The sequence below is a fragment of the Amblyomma mixtum genome, chromosome 3 (genome assembly GCF_055824585.1).
Source record: "Amblyomma mixtum isolate Tamu chromosome 3, ASM5582458v1, whole genome shotgun sequence".
Taxonomy (NCBI): Eukaryota; Metazoa; Arthropoda; class Arachnida; order Ixodida; family Ixodidae; genus Amblyomma; species Amblyomma mixtum.
The window spans coordinates 149,522,899-149,541,649 of record NC_143014.1 but is presented as its reverse complement, the minus strand read 5'-3'; the positions used below and the strand labels follow the sequence as shown (position 1 = coordinate 149,541,649).

Genomic DNA, 18,751 nt, shown 5'->3' with positions numbered 1-18,751 from the left:
CTGCCGACGACGGCGCCAGGTTTTCGGCTGAGTGGTACCCTTTACGCTATCTCGTTAAAAAGGGCTGTATCGGCAAGGTATCTCCATGTCACCGACAAAGTTCGGCATTGTGAAAGGTCGCAGGTAGGGAACAGGAAGGCTTGCTTGTTTGCATTATCTTTGAAAGTTTTTAAATGGCAATGCTCACCGGATGAAAACGTCTATGTACGCAAAACAGCACATTCTAGTGCAAAAAAACTGTGCACCATTTTATTTTGTGACTCAACTGTTGCCTAACATTGATCAGGATCAACATTAGTAGCGGCAGCACAAACTCAAAACCTTTTATTGAGAACGGAAATCCACGGAGAAGCAATATTGTCTGAAGAAATTCCATAAGCTACAAAGGAGGCGAGGTCAGGCTCCTAAATCCTTTCTCGGATACAAAGTGCATTGAGTCCAGGTAATTATTTCATGACTCCTCGCTGCGAAGCAAAACCGTACGCGAACACTAGAAGGATTACATTGCGTTGATAAAAAAAAAAAATTCGGCACTTTCTGTTTGGCCATCAAACGAGCACGATGTACAATGGCAGCTGGAATGCTCCTAGAGCAGCTGAAGCCTCTACTGGTGCTGCGACGTGTTTTTCATGACTTGAAGCGACCGCAAAACGAAAGAGCGTGCTGGTGCCACGAATGGCGCATTGTCGCGAATATGTGCCGCGAGTTTTCGAGCAGATGTAGCTGGTCTATGAAAAGATATAAAAGAAACTAAAGGAAACGTTTGCTTAATTTAATTGGGAAGGTAGCCTGTGCACTATGCATGGGATATCGGATAAAGGAAAAAAAATGCACACAGTAGAGTTCAGTAGTAGAAAGAATAATGCCCCTGACATCATAAGGCGAAATGAACGTTTCGAAAGCGCAGGGCAGCTTGGCCCGGAGCTTGGGCCAAGGGTCAAGAACACTCACACCGAAATTTGACAAATTAGTGGAGGCAGAGATTTATCTCAATGAAAATAATAAGCGCAACGCATCCCGCGGCAAGGCACTGACGTAAGACACCGGGTAATTAAGTGGTCTTGCGCAAAGTTTCCTTTCGTCCTGAGCTGTCCGTCGGTGAAAAAAGAAATTGAAAAAAAAAATGATAGAGACTTGCGAAAATAAAGCTAGAATGTCGCAGAAAGAGCCATAGACGCGGAGTTCGCAAAAGGGGTTACGAAACACAGTATAGCTGGGATCAGGTCCTTTATTTGTGCTCGGAGGACAATGAAAGTTCAATCCTGTGGCGTTACCACTTGGTCTCCTTATCTGAGCTTTGCTTTACAAACAGAGGGAATAATACGAGACGGGAAGTGGCATGTGTCTGTGCAGGTTGATCGCAACATCAAATGAAACCCTCCTGCTTACTCTGCTGTAGCTCCAATCTTCTTTTTCACAAAGGGGAAAGCAACGCAGACGAAATGTGTGCTCAGTACACCTGACCACTCTGTCCACTTTCACTTTATTAGAGCTTCCCCTTTCTTGCGCGTAGCAGGGTGATTGCACATTAAGTGGGAAGATTAACAGCTATGGCAAGTAGGCCGACCTTGTTATGCTTAGAGTGTTTTTGCTTTTCGTTGGAGTATCTCTCTTCTTTATTCTGTGGAGTTTACCTCTTGAGAAGACTCGGACACCGGGAGAAGATTTATTACAGAAAAAAAAACCCTGCTATCCAAGTGTTCATAAAAGTCATCGACTGCTTGCCGCAAGTCGTCGCTTTTTTTTTTTCCTTATGAAAACTTTGATCAATGACTCTGTACTCAATTACTGAAAGGACATGTGTCGAAATTTTCTTGTGTGGTGTAACGCGACCTCAGCATATTTTTGGAAACCTCGCGATACGCTCTGACAAAAACTGCATTTTCCTTTAGCACCTTGTCCTTGCAGCCGCTTCTGATCGAATGTGCCTCCGACATAGACATGAGTGCACATACGGGTCGTGCGCAGCCATGCCCATGTCAGAGGCACATTCGGCCAGGAGTGGCTGCGAGATATTTTCAGTGCCCCTAGCAAATCGGGCCCGTTTCTCTCAGATCCTCGTGCTGACGGCGTCAGCAACGATTCACGCATTTTACATTTTGATCACTTGCCAATATGATTTGCATTTGTAGAAGTTCTGGACCAGTCAATATTTCACGCTTGGCGTACACCAGGTGCCACAAGTGACTATGGGGATTGAAATTTTGCGCAAAAATTCAGCTGCAAAAGCAACTATTTTTTTTTTTTTTACAAGGAGCTAATGATACGACTGAGCGATAACCTTAGACTAAAGCTGGAAGGAAAATGGAGTAGGATTCACTGACTGCAATGTGACAAAAAGAGAAGCTTCGGGAGCAAGATGGAACCATCACTATATGACATAGTGCTAAGGCAAATTTAATTTGCGCTCTTTACATTCCCCAAAGATTGCGTTCCGCGCGGATCCTGCGGGACCGCCACTACGTGTTCCACCAGTGGCTGCGGTGCTGCCGCTATGCAGTGCTGCTGTTGTGGCGATCACACATAGGCGGTACCACTTGGTGACACTGCAATTGCTTGGCGTAATAGCAGTGAATAAACCATTGGAGTTAGACAAAAAGTTCAGCTCCCCCTGTCAACACATTGGAAGACTATAAATGCCCGGCTCTCCCGCTATCACAAACAAAGAAACAAACAAAGAAAGAAACAAACAAACACGAGCAAGCAAGCACACAAACAAACAAACAAACAAACAAACAAACAAACAAACAAACAAACAAACAAACAAACAAACAAACAAACAAACAAACAAACAAACAAACAAACAAACAAACAACTGCGATGCACGCAGCTCAAAAGGGGGTTGAGGACAAATTGAAGTTGGCTGTATCGATAGATTTCCACCTTCTAACGACAGAGGTCTCAACTTCACTGAGAATGGATAATTTTTATGCTAAATAAGGGGGAAAAATGCCAGTGTCGCCATCGGCGGTCGATTTCGCAAGTAAACTGCATGCGTCGATTCAGATTTTTTGTGCGCGGATCGCAGAGGCTAGGCTACCCCACCATACACTTGAAAACGGTGATCCCAGAGTCACTTTCGGAGTAGACGTCCCAAGTTTGAATCGAGTGGCGGGAAAGCATTTAAATGCAATTTTCTCAGGAATAAACACACCTTTCGCTACTAAAACATCAGCATGCCCAGGAAAAGCATAGAATCGATTTTCAGCAAGAACAAATATTAGATGCAGTCGCGAAAAGAGTAGGAGCGATTCGAGTCTTTCTTTCTGAACTGTTGCAGTCATTATTAGTATAGCCATCGCAACGCGACGGGAAGTGCAAGAAGGCCCAGTAGAGTCTATGGGTGGGGAAGCGTAGGAAATGTATAAGCGCGTATGTTCTCGTTCACAGCTGCCTGCAGCCGCGTAGATCTTTTCGCCTTCTCAGAAGGCCCGAGGTGCAGGGGGCAGCTGGCGCCACCTATCCTGAGAAGCGCGTAGCCGTCCGGCCGTCGCCTGTGCGCCTTCTTTTGGGCCTCCTGGCGTCGGCGAGGGCCACGTCGGTGTCGGTGTGGAAGAGCGCGTTCTCGACGCCTATGCGCTCGTTGAGGTAGAAAAAGGCCGGCGCGCTGCGGCACGGAATCGCGTCGTCCGGGTAAGTGCACGTCAGGCTCAGCTGGTCGAACACGGTCCGGTTGCCACAGAAGAAGCTGAAGTGCTGCATCTCGGAGGAACCGTCGGCACGGCGCACCGCGTGGCACACGTGGTACACCTTGCACCTGTTCCTCACGTCGGCGAAGTAGCCGCTGCGCCGGCAACGGAACGTCTTCACCACTGGCCCCACCACCAGGTCGGCGCCGTCGGCGAGCTCGTAGGCGAGCCGCTTCACCTGCGCACAGCAGAGCATGGCGTCGCAGCCACGCATCGGGATTCGAGGGCTGTCCTCTCGCAGTTTGCTGGCACCCAACAAGTAAAATCTGCGGCTGATGCCCGAAAATAAGGTGCCCAATGCTCCAAGCCTCACACAGGCAAAAACGCTTCGTAACCGGCTCTCGCACGGGATTTGGGGTGTCGGATAGACCGGCGTGTGCGATGGCAAAAGTGACCGGTGAATCGCAGGGCTGCGCTAATTCTTGGGTAGCTTCCAACATTTGGTACCTTATTTTCTGGTGCCAGGAACAACTTACACTTCGTGGTCATAATACTGTGAGACAAAACAAGTAACTGCGTGTCGTGCATGCTGGCTCTTTGAAATGCCGCGCACAGCGTGAAAACGAAGGCCCTCCTAGCATGTTATCATCACGAACTCGAAATATTTGCAAGACTCAGTAAAACGACAAGCAAGGCTAAAAGCTTAAATGGGATTTAAGGCTGGTTGGTTAGCTAACCCGGACATAACTGCAACATAAAAGAAACATTCCTATGTTTGTTTATTGTGAATGTTTCCTTTGCGCTGCAGTTTTGTCCATGAAAGGAAACCATCCAGCCAAAACGATAATCTTACTCGGATATGTTTCTTCTAGAGTGAGCCCATTTTTTATGAATAATGTTTCCTACCGACATTCCGGCTCACCCCCTTCGCCCCAAAATAAAAAAGTTAATGTTTTCTTCACGCTGCAGTTAGTCCGTTGAAAGCTTACCCTGGTTTCAGCGACAGCGGCATACATCACAAGGGCGCTGACTGAAAAGAACAGAAAAGTGGGCAAAAAATTACATTTTAATGCAAGCGAGTAAGTAAAAAATATATTTGAAAAGAGTTTAAATATTAGCGCCTGCAAGTTTAGTACTTATTCCGAAAATTCATCTTTGGAAAGAGAGAAAACACAACACAAAAAAAGCCAAACTTGAAGTAAATATCCTTGTAACGTTATAGAGGCAGCGAAAGGGCCGAAAATGACGAATAATCAAAATGTGGTGAAAAGTGTGCTTTTGTCCTCCGGCAGTAACGCGGCGTTTAGTCAAAACAAAGGGTAACGGGGAGGGACAGGCGGGAGGAATGATGGCGAGGCTGCAACACATGACGTTCAGCGGATGCGTCTGGCCGGGTGTCTGGTCCCACTTGTAAAGGCTTCGGTTCGCTACTGTTGGGTTCATGCGTTATACACGAGGTCAGATTCAAATGGGAAACCGCCAGAAATATGCGGTCTGGTTCGTTTTGGTGCCAGCCGCAGTTAAGGCTGATTATGCTGAAAGTAATGTAGCTGTAATGACTCGCGAATTCATGCTGAATTGCTAAAGTGCGTCATGACCCTGGGCTAGCGCAGAGCCTAACGAAACAAATGTACGCACCGGATACTGCTAGGCTCGTTAGGCGCCATACGAGAGCGTGTTTCTTCTTTAAACTTGTTTTTTGACGCAACGCCGTAGGGCGCGCCGTACCATCAGTATATCACAGAAAGATAGCCTGGCGCAAGTATATTAGGTTTTCACTGGTTCGTTCACCCTTTTCAGTTCGTTTCTCGCCTTCGGTTTCGTCACATATATATATATATATATATATATATATATATATATATATATATATATATATATATATATATATATATATATATAATCTGGACCGACTAAGCCCATTATGCAATGCTTTCCGAGTTACGACACTTCGAACGTCCAGGTTCACGGCAGCTCACGTTACAACATGCCCCCTCCCCCCACCTCCCCACGCATATTATTTCTTGTTTTGCGTAGTAAAAAAAGACACCAAGCAAGAAAGAAGATACGGCGATCCATTTGAACTGAAGGAGCGCGCAGCAGTGCAAGGATCAGAAGAGCACGTACCCGATGCGAGCTCCTAGGGACTGATCTTCGCACGAATTTTCTCCTAATCACTCATCGGCAATTAAGCGAGGAATATATAGAAAGAAGCCAACAGACCGTAAGGCCATGCAAGGCATAGGGGAATATTGCTGTCCTTTTGTTATGACCGTCTATGCTGATGTGAGAAAATTAGTCAGAATTTTTTTTAGATTTGAGATAATTATAAAAAAGTAGAAGAAAGACACTCACATGCTGACGGTGGGACCCGAACCCACGACCTCCGCATGTCGCGTGCGGTTCTTTACCAGCTGATGCGAGAAGGGGAGTGGAGGGAAAAAGCACAGAAAACGCTGAGCAAGTGACGTCCTCGTATGACATTATCGGCGCGTATCGAGTGCATCGCGGCCCACACTGCAGCCGGCACTCCTATATACTTTGCTTAGTGGCTGCGGTAGGATCCGACACCATGACCTCCGCATGGCGCGTACAGTGGTCTACGAACTAAGCTACCGCGGGCGCTGTCTCACTCTACTTTCGAAGGTATTTTGTAAATCGTAGCCAACTGCTGAGAGTGCTGAAGTGCGTCTCACCAAGGCATAGCGGCGCACGTTGAACATCGTGCTATACCGCAAGCTTTCTTTTTTTTTAAGTTAAGTGATCCGGAGGTAGACTAGACGTGTATTTAAAAGCCGAGCTGCAACCCGCCTGCCGTCACACCTTGGCGAAGAAAGCTTAGGTTTCGAAACGCCACATTTTCGAACAAGAACTGGGTCTGCGTTCATTTCGCACCAATATTTTATTTGACACGCAGCCACGGAGAGAAGTAGAAAGGAGCGCCAGCTCCAGTGTGGGCCGCAATGCAGTCGATACACGCCGATAATATCGTGCGTTGGCATCACGTGCTCAGAGCTTCCTGTTCTCTCCCTGCGCTCCCCTTTTGTTGACAACACGCCGTTGCGCACTTTTTCCCCTCTTTACCACGCACATGGCAGTTAGGGAACTTACCTGCAGGGCACAGAACCTATTGGGAAACCTAAACCGATTCCACCGCCCGACCACTCTGCCCACTGTTAAGTCGACGCACTACCTGTGGAGATTTCCTAGAAACGAAATGCGGGTGCGAGCAGCGGCACGACGATGAGCTTTTTTTTTTCTGAGGGTGAGGAGGGAGTGGGGAAGGCAACAATCGGCGTCATCGGCATCGAGAAAGAGAAAACGCCGCCCGAAACTACTGGAACGCTGCAGAAGAGGCACAGCGAAAAGACGGCAACGAACCGAGGAAGAAAACATTCAGACAGACAAAGTGCTCGTGCCTTCGAATGCTTTCTTCTTCTGTGTGTTCTCACCTTCGTAGAAGCGTTCTGCCAGGGCCACCGATTATGTGCGGACGACATCTATCGTGCGCACCACAGAACTCCAACTCGACGAAGCATTAGACACGGGCTCTTACCGCTATGGCTTTAGCTCTCCGGCCTCTTTAGTTCCGTGCGCGCTGCTTCGACCCATGTTAGAACGACCATGCCCTATACCCTATATTAGCTAGAAATGACCTCGTTATCCGCCTTATTACAAGATGTGGCGCCCTCTGGGCAATGGCGAAAATCCATCTGCTACAGGTTGAAAGCAAACGCACGTGGGGAGACGCGGGCGCGTTCTGGTTCCACGAGGAGCCAGTTGTGACTACAAAGTGGCAAGAGTGTGCTTGACAGCTGCCGCCATCTGTCGCATGCGCCTGCCACTAACATGAAATGCGCGTGCGCAGTAGGAATTGGTGGTTTCGTTTTCAACCTGTGGAGCTATAGGAGAAGAGGCACGCCTGCGCAGAGCAGCCTTGTGAAAAAAGTGGACTCCGCTTTGGACTTTCACAAACAGTTATTCATGCGTTCTTTTTGAAACCAACCACTGCCGATACATTTCGGTTAACTTACCGCATAGAAAGCTGACGAACACCTCCATAACTGCGTCCGTATGGACAGTGGTGCGGCACCGAAGAGCAGAGCCAGGAAGACTGACCTGTTAAACAGTTGCAAATCAACGTCGGCGCCAGCAAAGCAAGCGCATGTTTCAAGAGCGTTTAGAAACAGATCAACTGCAAGTGAAAGATAGTACGTTTTCAGCTAATTGATTTCGCTAAAAGCGGTTTATTAATAATTCTTAACTAGAATTTCGCGAGTAGTACAGCGAGAGGTTGCCAGAAAAGAACACTTAACTAATTTTGTTTACTGTCATTCCAAAATTGCAGTTTACAAAGATTTCTGTCTGCAATAGAGGCTGAGAGTACGAGAAAGAAGCCAAATGGGAAACCCCTGCTTCATGGATGTGTTGTCATTCAAAACATTCCACCTGTATATTACTAAGTTTTTAAAATTGAGTTACTGTCAGCCAAGTTTGAACTTTAATTTTACTTTCGTAGACGATTTCGTTCAGTACCAAGTTGAGTGACAGTACAACTACCCCTCATGTCGCTTTGTTGAAACTAAAGGGGAATTAAAAGTATCTGAATAAATTGCCAAAAGACATAACATTAGCCATCGTCTAATGTAGTATTGACAACAACAACAAGCAAAATAAAAACGGCAACAACAATAATGACATTGAGGGATTAAGGCGACATTTTCAAAACCGCATTTACAGCGTTCTGTTAAAAAAGCAAAAAAAAAAGCGAAGCTATTGTGAAGCGCCTCAACATTTCCATATAGATGAGGAGCAACGAAACGAATCCGAATGAACTGAATTTCGCGTTTAAAATTTTATGATATTTAAATAGTTCGTCTCCTAAAATTCTGTTTACACATCGGCAAACTAACTCAATTGGCCGCAAAGTTGCTTGGGCAGCTGCCGGTTCAACTGTTGAAAGTTACAAAGGTAAAAGGCGGACAGACGAATGGAACTGGAGTCTAATACCTAATAACAATAATAAAAAATAATAAAAAAGCGTGAAAAACATGAAGAGCATGTTTTCAGGTTTTTCATGCCTCCACTAAGCTGCGAATCTGGAAAAGGAAATCACTGGGTAGTGAAGGGGTGTCCGGAGATTGCAATCGGCAACATTCTGGCACTGTCGCAGAAAGGAAAAAAAAAAAGAGGCACGTTAGCAGGCAAAGACAAAAAGGAAAGTATGTTTTGAGGCACACGTGTGAGAGAAGTGGGGCGTTAAGCAAAGCGGCGCGACGATCCATTATTCTTCGCGGCCACAATCGGATGAGGTACGCGTCAGCCTCGAAGGCCGGTTTTGCCATTCTTCAAATAGAGAGAGAAAAAAGAAAAAGGCCTTCCTTCAATCTAACTCTCTTGCTGCGCCGTAAGGGGCTGAATTTTGTTAGCGGCCATTAATAATGACGGTGAATCCGCAGTCTGGCACCTCTAAAAGTATAAATGCGTCCCCGTCTTTCCTTGAACGCTTCCCGATCAGTCGACGTTAAAGTGTGAAGGTCCGAAAAGATCCCGCGTATACAAGAAAAATGAAAATCCTTCCGACGCTACTGATCTCCTTCTTTATTTTGCTGATGCGGTTCTCCATTCGTCACGCGAGGAGTCAATTACACTGAAACGAGCGCATTATGGACATCTCGAATCCCGCATACGCATCCAATTTTCGCTGGCTGGGGCGAAACGAAGTGCGCGTTATAAGTTATAACGCGCAGTCGTTTTCCCCGCGCAGGCACAGCGCGGGCTCGACGGTACTGGTTGCGTTTAATCTGCCGAGGAACGACGTTCGGCCGCAGGAGTAAAGCTTCCGAGAAGATGAAGATGAGGCGGCCGCGGAAAATCTCGGCGCTGGGAGGGAATGGAGTGCGCGAAATCTCACCTGCATGCGTGCCTCCCGGTTAGGCTTTCCCCGGAATGACAGGAAGATGAGCGGCGGCGGTGGCTCTTCGGGGCCGTCCGTCCAGCTGTGTCGGCCGTTGGGTGTCTCCCGAATCTTATATGCGCTGGCACCGTACCAACTAGCGGACGGCGCGCATCGCGCTAACAGGCATGCACCGAAATGTTTGCTGGCCTCGGGAGTCACTTCGGAGCGCACCTTGGCTTGTTCCAACACCGCGTAGTGGCAACAACTCAGAGGGAGGCCACAATTAGGCAGCCCGATGCGAAATAAGCGGAGCCATTTCTAGCGCCGTCGTTCCTGCGACGTCGCCTCCGAGATGTCTTTGCGGTGTCGACCCAGTGGGGGTGTCAACGCCGCGCGCTCTTCGTAATAGAAGCAACATTTGTCTACTATGCGACAGCGCAATGCGACTGAACACGACTAATGAGCAAGCGTGGCTACGCTTACGGTTGGCGCGATTCTTCGATCAACATATTGTACCAGATATTTAAAGCAACAGAAAACTATTTTCTTATTTTTGTTTTTCTGGGAAGCTCTGTAAAGCTGTTTCGAGTCGTTTTCCGTTCGCACATTTCTGTGGCCACTGTTTAGCAGTAAAATTGCGGTCCTGCATTAATTGAGCGTCTCCTTCCCCTTGTTCGCTGCTTCTCTGTGCATGAAAATGGCTCGGTGGTATTTGATGACGTTGTTTGCGGTTCCTCTGCACTCTCTCTCTATCCCGTGTGCTGAGTATATACTATGAAAACTGGTACCGAACATTTGAAAAAAATGCTAGTAGTTTGGCATGTGGACTTCAACGCTCCCAGGCCGCACGTGGATGTCTTGGTTCGTTTACTAGTTGCGATATGGCGCTACTTGTGTGGAGTGGTGGCTTACGTCAAAGCGCGAGCTGCTGCCATGGCTGCCGAATGCTCCTTCGTAAAGCACCTCCTGACAATAAAAAAAGAGAGAAAAATTTGTTTGCCCTTTTCCGGTAGTAAGCAGGGCCACTCCCTCCCTCCGACTGTGCGTGAGGAGCAAGCACGAGGAAGACGACGGCAGACGCCACGTGCACTGGGCGAGTTGCTCGCTGTTGCTCCGATCGCTGAAGATCCGATGCACAGTAGATGTGGCTGGTGCCATCTATGAGAGGCTCTTGTAACAGCCACTTTTTCGACCAATCCGGACTCTTCGTTAACTTCAAGAACGCCGACACCGGATTTTCTCGAGAACGGGGCCCTCACGCTGTCGTGTAAAAACCATTTTTGTTTAATGCTGCAGCTGTACCAGTGAAAAGGCAATGCAAGCAGTAGCAACCATTACAAAGTTATTTATCGCGGGTGTTTACCTCTGTGGTTACGTGTACAACGGTAACATATCATGCCGCTGTGTGCACTACAAAGAAGAAAAAGTTAACAGGGCTTGATGTGTCACGCAGAACTTAAATGAAGGAGCTTCTTTAGGTCTTCTCATTGTTTTTTTTGAGCTCATTGAGCAGAACGGGAAGAACCGAAGTGCCTGTGCAGCGTAGTTGGTGCAGCAACAGCGAACATTGTAATATACGGGATTACACGTATTGTATTCGATTATTTACCTTCAGACACTGCTAGGCGTGTTAGTGTGTTGTCCTCCCCGCTGATATCTACTTTATAAAGGCGACACAGCATGAAATAACCTGACGATGTTGCACTAACAGCCTTAAATAATGCTCCTGTATGAGTGAAGTAAGAAACCGTAGAAGATAGTCTGATCCTTTTGTGCAGAAATAATGATTGCCCAGTGTTTTCTATATGGTAGGACCTGTGATGAGCGTGCTGCAACTAAGAATAGTGACTTATAACTGGAAATATTAAATGAAAATGGGAATACTACACAGTGTCGGCACTGGAATAGTTCACAATGGCTAGCTTTCTAAATGATCTATGTGAGCATCCCACGTTTCATGGTCTGAAAAATAAAATTTGTATTCAGGCAATGCGTGTTTAGCAATTCCATTTCACCAAGTAACTCCTCATCGAGGGGTCTTTACGTATCTCGACTGTTGTTCATCAGCAGCCGCCTGCAATAGATAACATGGCGCATTTAGAGAAAAAATGACATCAAATGGATCAATTACGCTAATAGGAAGTGGCCCATTCTGTACATGGTACTCTTTAATCTTCCCAATAATCCTCTCGATGTGCACTCCTGAATTCAAAACATGTTTTAACGCGATAGCGTTAAGGGTTCCGTTAGGCGGAACACCATGCGTTTTTCGGCTTTGTGAGAGAAAAATTCTGATTGGTCCAGAGGGTTGTGACGAAAAAACCAAACAATTTCACTTAAAAGAAACATTAGTCGCTTCATTGCCGGAATGGAACCTCTGCCCGTTGGGTCGCGAGCTGGCCTCGCTGCCTCCACCTGATGTGTCCCTCAAATTTTTGGTCTTTAGCACTCACCTTCGCTCATCCGCCTGGCGCCTCCACTGCCTGACTGCGGTCAGCACCGCCGTGCGACCAATTCTGCGTCCTCGTCAGGAAGGGTCCCCCAGCGTCGCCGCTTAGAGCCCGAATGGAAGGCGCGTGTGAGCGGCGTTCCGCTGCTTAAAGATGTGCGATATCGGGATATAAATGGGGTCGAATATTTCTCCACTACATCAGAGTGGGCCTCAAACAGAACGCCTTTGGAGTCTTTACAAGTATGTCCGTCGACAACTTCTCCTCAAGCTCCTGTATCATACCTCTTTCCTACCTCTCAACTCGCTTCGCCTTCGGCTTCTCCAACTCCCTCCGTACGCCGTCAGCTACATGTGGAACCTTCCAATGCCTAGACCAGACATTCACTGAACTTCAAGGTGAATGCAGTGCAAACACCACTGCCATTGAAGCTGTCGGGCCCAAGCTTGATACACTAACACAACCAAAACTCATTATGCAGCAACAGCTGGCAAATAGTGCAGTCGTTGGAGCAATTACACTACAATTTTGCAAAAGCCTCTCGAATAGCCATCTCCAAAATCCACCAAACATACTGATGATGGCAACTCTTTCGACGCGCAGCTCGGGTATATCGCCTTCTGGTTCCCCTCTACACCTCCGCGTCTGGAAGCGGGACTGCCGGAGTTTTTCTCGAAAACGGCCTATCCTGCAACTTTTCATTAGCGCGGAGCCCTCTCTTCCCGATATCATCCTGTTTTCGGAAACGAATGCCCACTCCTCCGCACCCGATTACGTTTCCTCAGTTTCTCCCTCCACCCGAGCTCGTCGGTGCCCACTTCGACTGGGGCCGCTCGCCTTCCTCTAACCTCTTCCTTCCTCTTCCCACCCTGACTGTAACTGCGTGTTTAAGAACTTGGCTGCCGTTAAAAATGACATTACTCACCTCAAAACCACGGACCTGGAATCTGTCGAAGCTATCTGCGCCATTAACGCATCTAAGTGCTCAGAGTAATCTAGCACCTACCGTACACCACACGTCCCCTCTTCAATGGGCGATTGGAGGCGTCATCTCAGATACCAAAAAATCATTTACTATCGACAGGCGATTTCAATTGTCCACGGACTGCATGGAGCTACCTCTCTCCGTCTCCTGCAGGCCGTCGATCGGCTCTTGAATATTCTGTCAGAATCTCACATGCTACTCTGAAATGACACAGACTAGCCCACTCACCACAGCCACTCTGCCATAAGGGACACCAACCCCGATTTAACTTGGACTCGCACACGGATGACTCCCACCTGCCAACACCTGGCGGAAAACTTGGGCAATGACCTCTACATCATCGAGACTCTTATTCCACTACCCAGAGGGACCCGACATAGCTGCAGCGGTAACCTCCCTACCCTGCTGACGTACTGGGCAGCCTTTCAACGCTATTTAACAGAGACTGCGACATCCTCTCCGGAATATTGAATGGCCTCCATGCTGGTGGGTCATGCCACGAATGCTAAAACGTTCTAATGTATCGCAGAAAATCCTTAAATTTATCCCTATCTTTTTTCTTTATGTGACTGTAGACGGCCTTAGTCCGTCAGTGGAAGAGAGATCGCATCAACCGTGCTCTGCGCTGATGAGTACAAGCTCTAACGGAAGAAAGCTCAAACGTATGCAGCCAATCTCTGCTCTTCCCATTGGATGAACCTGAGTGCAGACACCGGCAACACACCACACCAGTCGCACTTGGGCACTACTTCTCAGGTAGCTCCTCGGCCAATCTCGTGCTCGACACAGCAGCAATACTTTACTTTCTCTGCCAGCAAGGCTCAGCGACCACCCTGCCAGCGGACATCGTCACCCAGTTTTGCCCTTCGGCCGCCTATCACCCCCTACCCCAGCCTTTCCTTCCACATTTCCTTCCCGCATCAGAGGTCGACCAAACCTTTACTGTGCCGGAACTGCGCTATCTGCCTTCCGTATATCGGTCACTCCTTCAAATGTTGAGCTGTAACAGACAATGCTGTATTGTGCGATAGGTGGCGCTAGGCACTTTCAAACACGTAAATTTCGCCTTCAGTTCCGTCGTCATTGCTGTGCAAAATCTTAGGATATTACACAATTCATTTCAAGGAGAACATTTTTGCTGGCTTCTTTCAGCGACTGTGACATCGTACACGTTTGAACTTGGGTTATTGTAAAATCTGGACCTCTTTCCGTGATTCGGCTACTGCTCCGGGCTAAAAATAACCTTGAAGAAAGTTTCATTTTCTGATAAAAAGAAACCACATGGTCCTTCATGCTTGACGCCCCGAAGCTGCGCGTGGGCTGCGAGAGACGCCGTAGTGAAGTGCTCTGGATTCATTTCGACTACCTGGTTACTGCAATCGCACAGTACATAGATGTTTTTGCATCTCGTCCGCACTGAAATGAGGCAGACGCGGTCGGCACTGAATTCTGTCACCACAAATGAGCAGCCGAACGTCTCAGTCACTGCGCCACTGCATTGGGTGCCTAAAACACTCAGAGCTTTTTATAATAAGAACACTGAATTCACCACTGCTAGGAGTGCGCCGACTCATTTATCTGTTAACGTCTTTTGCCAACCGGGAAACGCAATACTGCGTCGTTTGCGGGGCAGTCGAGAGTAAGCTTCGCCGTGCGCAGTGCGCGAAGGATGCACATTCTGACTTCGTGCATGTAATATACAGTATGATTTGTTTGGAGTATGCACTGTCTGCGACTGCGCTGCGATGCCGAATTAAAACGAATTTAATTTTGTTTTGGGGCGAAAGTTGTGCTCCAATCTTTCTACAATTTGAAGATGTCCACGGAATGACCTCCCATAACTTTGCTTGCAGAAAACATGGAAATGAGTTACGATTGCGGGTGGCCTCATTCAGTCGCCCGAAAGACAACCAATGAAAAAAAAAAAAGGAGCGGAGAATTGCAGTAAATCGATTTGTTGCCGAGAAGTTAGCCTCAGCGAGAAGATTCAGACTGGGTCGCCCATGCATTATAGGGTCCAGTGGGGCTGCGGGCCTGCGCAGTGGTAAAAAAAAAGCAATGATATTCGTCCCATATTTATGCGGCGGTAACCAAGTTTAAGCCGAGGTTGATGGAGCCGTCAAAAGTTGTCTCGACCAGTTTATAACAGCAGCTTAAACTCTTTTTAACTGCAACCAGCCTCACTGGTTTGGGTTGTCGATCCAAAGGGAATGTATAATGCAATGTACACACAAGAAGAAAGTTCACCCTAGCCGGTCGATATTAATTAGGAGCCCGCACTGCGGCATGCCTTATAATCTACCACGATTTCTCCGGACGCTAAAGTGCTTTAGAAGCAAATATCCCGCCTGTACACGCATGCATAAGTAACGCTAGAGGCAGGAGCTAAGAAGCGCTTTGTAGACCTCATGCGAAGAAATTTAAATCGGCGGCTCTAGCGAGCTATGACCTACAGGGAAAGCCATCAGCCAGCAGCTCAGGGATTGCGATATGTTTCGATCGAGCTACTAGGAATCATTTCCTTTCCTTTTTATGTCGCTGGCGCTTGGTGCTGCTGATAGGCCAACGTGAATAGTGAGATATACCGGGTGTCCCAGCTAAATGTAACCAAAGTTATAAAAAATGCAAAGTATCCTAGTCCAGTGAAACCAACTGAGGGTTGTTCATAGTCGCGTGGCCTAGTCTAGAGTATTTTTTTCGCTTTTCGAAGTTCATTAATTAGTTAAGTTTAATTAGCTAACTTTTTAATTATTGACTTCAGGAAGAAAGTGTCAATGAAAAAGTTTTAGATCGCCTCGAAAAACCGCTAGTAGTGCTGTTTCCGTCAAGTTACGATTTACGCAGCTTCATTTATTGGCCTTAAAAGAAAGTTATCACGTCACCAGCTGCTCGCTCACTTCTCTTACAAGGGTAGACGTGCAGGCTAGTTGGTGAATCATGATTGTTTAAAACAGCGCAAAAGACAGGGACACAGATAGAAAAGACACACACAGCGCTGACTTACAACTAAATTTATTCATGGAAAATACATGTATATATACATAAGGCAAGATGCGTGAAGGCGGCAAACTGGTAAAATGCGCCAAAAAAATTGCAAAAAACCTAATGACGTGTCGCGCGCTTTGCCAAGTACGCCCGTTCTTTATCAGATAGCGTAAGAGAAGGGGTGCTTACACAAAGGTCACCCAGAGCTGATATCCTTTGGGCCTCAATTATTTCCCTTGTGGTTCGGTCCTTGCTTCTTTTGAAAGTTCGGAACCTATGAAACATGGGTTTACACACTTCCTGATTTTCTTTTGTGCATTCAGAGCAGTGAAGCGGCAGGTTGCGGTCATTGGAGGTAGCCAAATCATTTTTATGTTCCCTTAATCTGTCGTTGAGGCAACGCCCTGTTTGTCCGACGTATATTTTTCCACAAGATAGCGGAAGTTCATAAACTATCCCTTCAGTACAATCAACATACCTGTTTTGATGCTTTTTCTTGCATGCAACCATAGGCTTTGTCACGGGACAACTCTCTGCCCCGATGTGCACCCAAAGTTTCATCGAGGAAAGGACTTCAGAAAAAATGGATTTTATTCTTTAAGGCGCGTCTTGGGACGTTGAAGTGGCACAGTTGTCATGTGGAAGCTTTTTCGTATTGTGCGGATTATGGTTAAAGGCTGGTAAAAAAACTACTTTACGTAATTATTACTTTCCTGCAAATGTCTCAGTAAGCTGTTTCTCAAAGCGATCTACAACTTTTCCATTGACACTTTGTTCCTCAAGTCAATAATTAAAAAGTTAGTTAATTAAGTGTAACTAATTAGTCAACTTTGAAGAACGAAAAAAATACTGCAGACTAGGTCACGCGACTCTAAACAACCCTCATTTGGTTTCAGACGGCTAAGACATCGCGTGTTTTTTAAAAGCTTGGTTACATTTAGCTGGGACACCTGGTATATTGGTTGTCGCTCATTCTTTTAGCTTCACGTGTGGATTACTTTGTTGGTGAAACTGCTCGTAGAAAAAAAAAAAAAGAATAGGCCGAGTTTTCTTTTGTTTAAAAACATAGCAAAAGCGGTTCGCCCGCATTTAACCCATGTTAACCTCTGCAGAACTGGAGGGCCTTAAAGGCGATACAGCAGAAAATGGAAAATGAAGGCAATAGCATTCAGTCAAAAACAAAACGCATCAAGACAGTTCAGATGACTAAAACCGTGAACGCGTTGCCAGTGTGTGAACAGGTCTCCGAAAGGAAGCGAGCGCCCTCGGGTCCGGTTGATGAGACTAAAAACAACGCTAGTCACTCCGTGGGCTTCGCGAAGCCCTCCTCCGGCGTCACACTCCGCGCGCGGTCGGCGAGGGCCGCGGTCGCGCCTCGCAATGAGGCATGCCGAATGAAAGCGCGGACTCGTGAGGCGGTGATTCGACGGCTGCCCCCTTCCCATTATTGCGAAAGCGCAATAACGGACAACAGCTGCGTTGCGAATCGGCGCCGCCGCGCATGGCACACACGCCTCTTCACGACGCAAATTTGCACGCACGACCGGCGACACGCGCATCCGTCCGACGGTGGCCATTCTTTTGGCAGCGGCGGCTCCTGTCCTTTTGCCACCGTTACCGGGCCAAAGGTCAACGGGATCGGCTTGCCGCCGGCGCAGCCTCTCGAGCAACGAACAAAACATGAACAACGACCCCTGCGGAAGAACACGAGAGCCGCCGCAGGCAGGCGCGGTCCCAGATTGCAGTCACGTCAGAGTGGGACGTCATTAGCGGAGCGCCAACGAGCTGGGGCCGCGTTAGTAACTTGGCTCTATCTGCGGCGTGACACGAAGCCGACTCCAGTCGATGCCATTCACACTCGGGTGGCCTCCCGTGGGGTTACGCCAGGCAAGGACTTAAACGACGACTTCGTTCGAGAGGGGAAGCACCCAATAATACGGCGCCCTAATGAAGAAGTTTCGAGCAGGATGAGCCCTTACACGTTAGTCATGGCTGAGCTAAAGGGAAAAAAGAGAGGGAAGTAGTGAGGTTCAATACATCGTGTAGCTGCAGAGTTCGTTCACAGCGGTTGGTTAGGCAACATTTGTCCCGTTTCAGGGTCAGCGCCTACAGATGCCCAACTGTTTACAAAGGAGAGGATCGAAGTTAAAACAATGAAAAGCTCAAGTTTTTGACAATCGCAAACAGACGCTTGCAGAGCACGCCCTATTCATTCCAACAGCAGCATAAGCAAAATACATGCACAGAGCGTACACAAATATTCCACTTAGCTCTATTGGCGAGTTTCACGAACTACAGGCGACGCCGCAGTCGAGTCAAGATGGCAGCCGTAAAAAGGACTCCGTGTGCGATCAGCCTGGGCGCATTACCAAGTTTCCTTCATTTAAGGAGCTGGTGTCTCAGAAAATCCGGCGTCGTCGACAGTGAGCGAAAAATCTATGAAAAATAACCAGAGAAGCAACCTAGGAAGCAGGTGGGCCACCTAGGTCGCGTAATCTTGTGGCGTCACCAGAACCTGCCCACCGGATTTTGAGCAAACGGCGCACCGTTGCAGGTGGCAGTAAAATTAATGACTGGTCGATAGAGGTTTCTCGGCAAGAGCAACCTGGGTCACACAAGCCCCACTGGTCGCAGCGCCTGGCATTGCAGGGCAGTGGCGCATCGCTTAACCGCTGCACCACTGCGCCACGAGTGAAGGCTCCAGAGGACTCCTAGGGATATATGAGTGATAAGTAGAGAATGACCAAATGTGCATATATGGGCATTAGCCCACTAAAGCTATCACTTCATACCATTAAGACGT

The 18,751-nt window shown here is 47.6% G+C and overlaps 1 protein-coding gene across 1 annotated transcript; it reads right to left on the bottom strand.

Annotated features, from left to right (window-relative positions):
• Positions 1-2,957: 2,957 nt before the first annotated feature.
• Positions 2,958-9,610, bottom strand: LOC149352345 (uncharacterized). The gene is made up of 4 exons (XM_089577146.1): positions 9,544-9,610; positions 7,664-7,748; positions 4,619-4,659; positions 2,958-3,867 (listed from the first exon to the last, which is right to left on the bottom strand). Exons 1-4 carry the CDS (start codon positions 9,547-9,549, stop codon positions 3,460-3,462), a joined length of 540 nt encoding a protein of 179 aa, XP_089433272.1. The 5' UTR covers positions 9,550-9,610; the 3' UTR covers positions 2,958-3,459.
• Between the last annotated feature and the right edge of the window lie 9,141 nt (positions 9,611-18,751).

Bases quoted from the DNA above. Each gene is read 5' to 3' on its own strand.
- LOC149352345 (XM_089577146.1), bottom strand. The intron at 4,660-7,663 runs GTAAGTTAACCG...TGTTCTTTTCAG, and splicing joins GTTCGTCAGCTTTCTATGCG to TCAGCGCCCTTGTGATGTAT. The intron at 3,868-4,618 runs GTAAGCTTTCAA...TGCTGTGCGCAG, and splicing joins CCGCTGTCGCTGAAACCAGG to GTGAAGCGGCTCGCCTACGA.